This window comes from Propithecus coquereli, unplaced genomic scaffold (assembly GCF_000956105.1).
Source record: "Propithecus coquereli isolate 6110/MARCELLA unplaced genomic scaffold, Pcoq_1.0 Scaffold1130, whole genome shotgun sequence".
NCBI lineage: Eukaryota > Metazoa > Chordata > Mammalia > Primates > Indriidae > Propithecus > Propithecus coquereli.
The window spans coordinates 13,865-19,885 of NW_012135304.1; the positions used below are offsets into that span (position 1 = coordinate 13,865).

General features: G+C 59.1%; 1 protein-coding gene across 1 annotated transcript in view; it reads right to left on the reverse strand.

The window, feature by feature from the left end:
- Positions 1–6,021, reverse strand: part of HPCAL1 (hippocalcin-like 1) — a 23,096-nt gene that overhangs the window by 2,019 nt on the left and 15,056 nt on the right. The window contains exons 2-3 of the mRNA XM_012655782.1: positions 4,704–5,105; positions 2,419–2,524 (exon numbers count right to left, since the gene is read on the reverse strand). Of these exons, the coding sequence (XP_012511236.1) occupies positions 2,419–2,524; positions 4,704–5,081 (484 nt within the window). The 5' untranslated portion in view covers positions 5,082–5,105. The remainder of the gene's footprint in view (positions 1–2,418; positions 2,525–4,703; positions 5,106–6,021) is intronic.

Consider the following 6,021-nt stretch of genomic DNA (forward strand, 5'->3'; position numbering starts at 1 on the left):
AGGGCGGGAGAGGCACCTCTGGAGGCCACATCCCAGTGACACTTCTGGGCCCTGCTTCCCCAGCTGGTGGAGCAGGACCGAGGTTTAGGGTGGACTCTGCGCCCCGGCAGCCCGGGCCTTGGGGTGGCTACACCGCCTCTGTGGTAGAGGCTCTGCACTGTCAGAGGGACCGTGAGTGCGCTTGATGGCCACCGCCCAGACACGTGCAGCCAGGCCCGGCGCGGAGGGGAGGCGCGGGAGGGGCTCTGCCGCCGTGGAGGGCCGCTGACGTTTCCGTGTCTCAGGATCTTCCTCTTGAAAGCGGGAAACAGGAACATCCATCTCAAAGGCTACCAGGAGGATGACTTGAGGGGCTCAGCCCAGCGCAGCCAGGACGCATTCGGTCAGTGGCCCCAGCTAGGAATTCAGCCCCTCCCGCCTCTGCCAGGCAGGGACACCCGTCCTCGTGGGCCCTGGTGGGGGCTCAGGCAGGCTGGCCTCTTCCAGGACATAAACTTGATGCTTCTAAGGCCTGGGCAGCCTGCTGGCCCCACGGGAGACCAAACGACACCCAGGCTGAGGGGTGGGCTGGGCAGGGGAGGGCAGCCAGCACCTCCGCAGAGAGGGTCCCAGGACCCTCTGCTACGCAAGAGCAGCTGCCGGCCTTGCTGCCTTCCTTAGAGCTGGTGAGGAATTTTGCAGGCCACCGCCTACCCTCCACCTCGGGCCACTCGGGGTAGAGGCAGCAGGGGCATGCCCCAGGCTAAGTGTGGGGCCTCAGAGTCCAAGGCCCCTCACAGCCTCAACACACCCCAGGCCCTCCATGCCCAGGTTGACCTCCAGATGGGGGAGCTCAGAGCTACCTGGGAGGGCTCTGAGGGCTCCACCCCCTCCTCCTGGCAGAGAGCAGGTGGCGAGGGGTTCAGGTGGGGGGGGGTCCCTGAGCACAGGGTGTCCCATATGTGTGGCCTGGGACAAGTTACCAGGAGAGGGTGGCTTTAGGATACTCGTGCCCTGGAGAAACCTGTCAGCCCAGTCCAGAGGCCTGGGGGAGCCACGCATCTTTGGGGTGGCCAGGGAACTGGGGACACGCTGTGGACACCATCGCTCCTGAGCCGCCCCCTCCCCCTGCTCTGACCCCGCCTGTGGCCCCACCTTCTCTGGGATCACTCTTCCTTCTCGCCCCAAGCTCCGGGTGCAGACGGTCCTCTGTGCTCACAGGAGGAAGCACCCCCTCCCAGAGGGCACACTGGCAAGGCACACGCCATCCAAGTTCACAAGCAACCTGGGAAGGTGCCCTCCGAGGGGTGGGCCGGGCCAAGCCCGGTGGCTGCCTGGGGACACTGTGAAATCAGGAACAGCAAGCACTACTGCGGGGCACGAGCAGTGCTGAGGGCTCTAAGGCATGTCTCACTGACTGTCCTCCATGCGAGACCGTACCCCTCGTCCCTGTCTCATGGGGCAGGACGGGTCTGTCGGAATCCAAAGGCTGCGCCTTGCTACACTGGAAGGTGGAAAACACATTTTAAATCAGCCTGAGGCAATTCCGGGCACAAGGCTGTCTCTTTTATGTGTGAATGTGTTTAGAGAACTGTTACCTTGCTGGCTGGAATGCTTTTGCCGCCTTAGTTACACCGGAACCCTCGTCCCCCACCGGGTGACCGGGTCTTCTCACTTACCTGTGCAGGGCGCCTTAGACTTTACAAAGCACTTGCCTGTATGTTAGCTTATTTTAAATCTCCAGCACAACCCAGGGAGTATTTTCTTTTCTTAATGTCACATTTCTTTATTGTTCAGAAGCAAAGTCAACCTGGTTCTGCGGCAGCCCTGACAAAGCCAGCCAGGAGAGCAGAGCCATCGGGCTCCACAGCCGCCTGCCCCTGCTGGGATCCTGCCAGAGCCCCTCAGCTAATGCAGCTGGGGAAACTCAGGGCGCGGCCTCCCTGTCGCTGTGCCACCCTCCTTGCCTCTCCTGTGGCGTGGCTCTGGAGTCCTGCACAGCTGTTGTAGGCAGAGGAGGCAGCAGTGTGTGTCCAGAGTGCCCCTTGGACCCCGGGGGCACTGGGGAGCCCCACATGTCAGCATGATGGTAAGAGCGGCACGGCCAGCACCCCACCGCCTGGGACCCTCTGACCCCAGCCCCTCCAGGCCCAGGTGTCCTCAGCACACCTACGTCCCCTTCCCCAAACACACCCCCCAGAATATCGGGACCCCCTGTTACTAGTGAGGAGATTATGGCTCAGAGGGGCCAGGACACAGCCATGGTGTCCCTGACTCTGCACCCCGTCCTGCCCTAAGCACAGCCACCCCAGGCGGGCAGGGGAGGGTTGGGGGCTACAGGAGCCTGAGAAGCAGCAGGGGCCGGGGGGTATCCCACATACACCTTTGCCACCATCGGCGTCGTGCAAACACGCAGCCCCCGCCGCCCGCCACCCCTACCATCGTTGTTGGTGTCCATCTGCCTGAAGATCTTGTCCGTTCTCTTCTCCGGAGTGGACTCGTCCTCCGGCATCTTCATCACCGAGGACACCATTTTGTAAATGGCCTGCAAAGGAGAGCACAGGGCGCACGCTCAGAAACCTCGATGCTCCTGGGGCGACAGGCAAGGGTGGGAGTTTCCCAGCAGCCCACAGCAAGGCCCAAGGGCTCAGGATGCTCACAGTGGCCCTCGGGACCCTTCCCAGTGGGAAGAACGTTCCCTGCCCCTCGAAACCACACTGACAACCCTCGCAGTTGGAACACTGAGTGAGGGAAGATGGCCACGTCCACGTGGAGTTCGGGAGCAGGCAGAACGGCTCCACGGTGATGGCGGTGACAGTGGGGGGACCTCTGCCTGGAAGGGCGGGGTGGGAAGGTGCCAGGGAGGCATCGAGGGGCCTCTGGGGGACTGGGAATGCTCTGAGTGAGGGTGGTGGTCCCACGGGCAGGTACGTGTAAAATTCACGACGCTGTCCACTGCCCACTTAGCTGTGTGCGTTTCGCCATGTGGCTCTTACACTTTAATTAACAAAAAATACCGAGCCCCTGAAAGTCATCGGGAGCCACACCACCGGCCTCTTCTCTGTCGGGCACTGCCTGGCACGACTGCTGGCCTCGCTGTGTGTCTCTGCCCAAGTGGCCCAGCCTGGGCAGGTGTCCCCGTGCTGGTGGTGGGCGCATGTGTGTGCTTCGGGGGGACAGTGATGAGACCGGCGATCGGCAGCGGATCAGAGCAACATGCCAGGGGCAGGGCAGTGCCGCCATGGGGTTTTCTGAGTACCCCGTGCGGAAGTGGCTTGATGGATACATATGCTCATTCCTAAAACAACATGCCAAGAATGGCTCTTATATCTTAAAAGCAAAGCATTTAAAAAATAAGAATAATCCTAAGGCTTGTGATATGTATTATACTCTCCTCATCTCCATTTTTGGGGCAGGCCTGGCCAGGCCTGGTCCCAGCTCCCATCAGCCTCACACCATGAGCAGCATGTGTTTCAGGACATTTTCCTGGGACTTGCCCATGCGGCTTGCCCAGGGGCAAAGCCAAATGCAAAGTCGAGACCTCCTCAAGGTCTTCTGGGGGGCTTTTTGGGTACTTGCCATACTAATCCATTTTGGGGAGGGTGTAGCAACCAGGCATCCCATGAGAAGCACCACCCAGCCAGCCAGGGAGCCGCCAGACAGCACTCAGGGAGGGCTTTCAGGCTCTAGGGACTTGGTCTGGGGGCCTAAAAGCCAGATCCCATTTGGACGAGAGCGGCTCCTCACTGCACTGCACGGTTCTACCGGTGCCTCTAAGTTTTGGCCAATCTGCCCATCCATGACAGGCACACCCATTCCCAAAGGGAAGGGTTAACACGTGGGCTAGGATGCTAGGATAGGTGATTCCCACGAAACAGAATTCTGACTTCCACACTGCTTACAGCTAAGAGCCAGAAGTGATGACTGAACCGGAGTTCCCCAAGCCCGAGCTCATTTACTCTGACGGTGTAAAAACCATCTATCTAGGGAATGGGTTGGTTGCCCCAGAGGCCAGCCGCTGCTAGTGTAGGAGTTCACGGATTTAATGCCCACTGCTGGAGGCTTAGCCCTGAAGTTGCCTACAAATGGGCTTGCCTCTTCCGAGGAATTCTAGAAGCCCCCCAGGCTCAGGGAGAGAGGCAGGGGGAGAGGCCAGGGAGGGGCAGCTCTACTCTGTGTGGCACACCTAGGCCCTGGCCAAGTGATGAAACGTGGCTTCTTTCTGGAAGACAGCCTCGTCTGTTTGAGCTGCTGACAGGCACGAAGGCAAGGAGAGAGGCCTCCTAAAGTGGTGTCCCTCCTGTGTGGAGTGAGCACTGACGCTCCAGCTCAACCGTGTAATGCACGTTCCTGGGGACACGATGAGCTGTATGTTGCCTTCTCAAATACTGGGCTTTCCCAAGGTCTTGGCAGGCACCTCCTGCAAGTGCCAAGGGTCCCAGCAATTATGTAATTCTCAGGAATTCACGTCTCTGAGCCTCATGTTGTGTGAAATGTGGGGAATGACCCGTATCATAGGGCTGAAGGATGAAAACCGATCAGAGTGCCCAGCCAGCCTGGGGTATGGCAAGCGATCAATAAGTGTCACCTTTATCATTGCTCTTTGCAAGACTCTGCCCAGTCAGGGGACACCTGCTCCCTTCCAAAAGTGCACCAGGTAGCAGCCTGGCTGGGAAGCTCTGGATGTCGCGTACGGAACTGGGGGTGGGCGTGGCCGGCGGTACCTGCACGATCTCCAGCATCTCGCTGCGGCTGATGTAGCCGTTGCCGTCCAGGTCGTACATGCTGAAGGCCCACTTGAGCTTCTGCTCCAGCTTGCCCCGCGAGGTCACGCTCAGCGCGATGATGAACTCCCGGAAGTCGATGGTGCCGTCGCCGTTGGTGTCGAAGGTGCGGAAGACGTGCTCGGCGAACTTGGAGGCGTCGCCGTAGGGGAAGAAGTTGGCGTAGATCTTCTTGAACTCGTCCACGGTCAGGTGGCCGGTGGGGCAGTCCTTGAGGAAGCCCTTGTACCACTCCTGCAGCTCGTGGTCGGTGAACTCCGTGTTCTCCCGCAGGTCCTGCAGCACCTCGGGCCGCAGCTTGCTGTTCTGCTTGCCCATGGCGGCTGGTGGTGGGGACTACACCTGCAAGACAGTGGGGTCAGTTGGGGACAGCGGGGGGCCCAGGGTCCTAAAGCCACTGAAGCCAAGGAGCAGGGCCGAGCAATGGCCCCTGCGTGTCCTGTGCCCAGGGCTGGAGAGACCACACCCACTCACCACGTGCAAGCGCCGGGCTCCAGCACATCTGCGATCCTGCAGCAACCCCTGGCGGAAGGTGTGGCGTTATTTTATGTACCACTCCTAAGAAAACCGAGACACTCCACTTAAATCAGGACGAGACAGATTCCGACTTTGAGAACGGGGAAATGTGAACAAGATGCAACTTAAAATCAACAGAATGAGGTACTGCCAAGTGCCCGGTGGGATTGCACGAGATGCTGGGATTAAAACCCACCCAGCCTCACCACGCTCACCAGCTCGGGCAAAGGGCCACATCGGCCACACCCCAGGCCCTTAGTTCAGGGCAGTTCTTTTCTCTTTTGGGCACCACATTACGTTTCTATCCTTAGAAGAGGTGTCCAGAAACTGTTAGGGTGCCCTCCTCCCTTTATGTTGCCTTTAATAAACTGCCCTGGGTGGGAGGAGGATCTGAAATCAGTGCTGGGCAGTAAGCGATGTCCCGAATGCCAACAGGAAAAAATGGGCAGTTCTCCGCGAGGCCCGTGAGTCACAGTGACCCTGGGGCACTTTACAAACGCCCGTCGCTTTACCCATAGTCCCACTTCTAGGAACTTTAGATCTAAAGACACCCCCACCTGTGCAAATAACTGTGTAGCCACTGCCACGTCGTCTGTGAAACCAAGGGCCCAGATGCCCAGCATCACGTACTGGTAAGAAATAATCCTCAAGATGTATTTTCAGTGAACAAGAAGGTGCGAACAGAGTTTGCTGCCATTTATGAAAAGAGAGAGAACTGCGCATGGGTGTGCGTTCGTGCCTC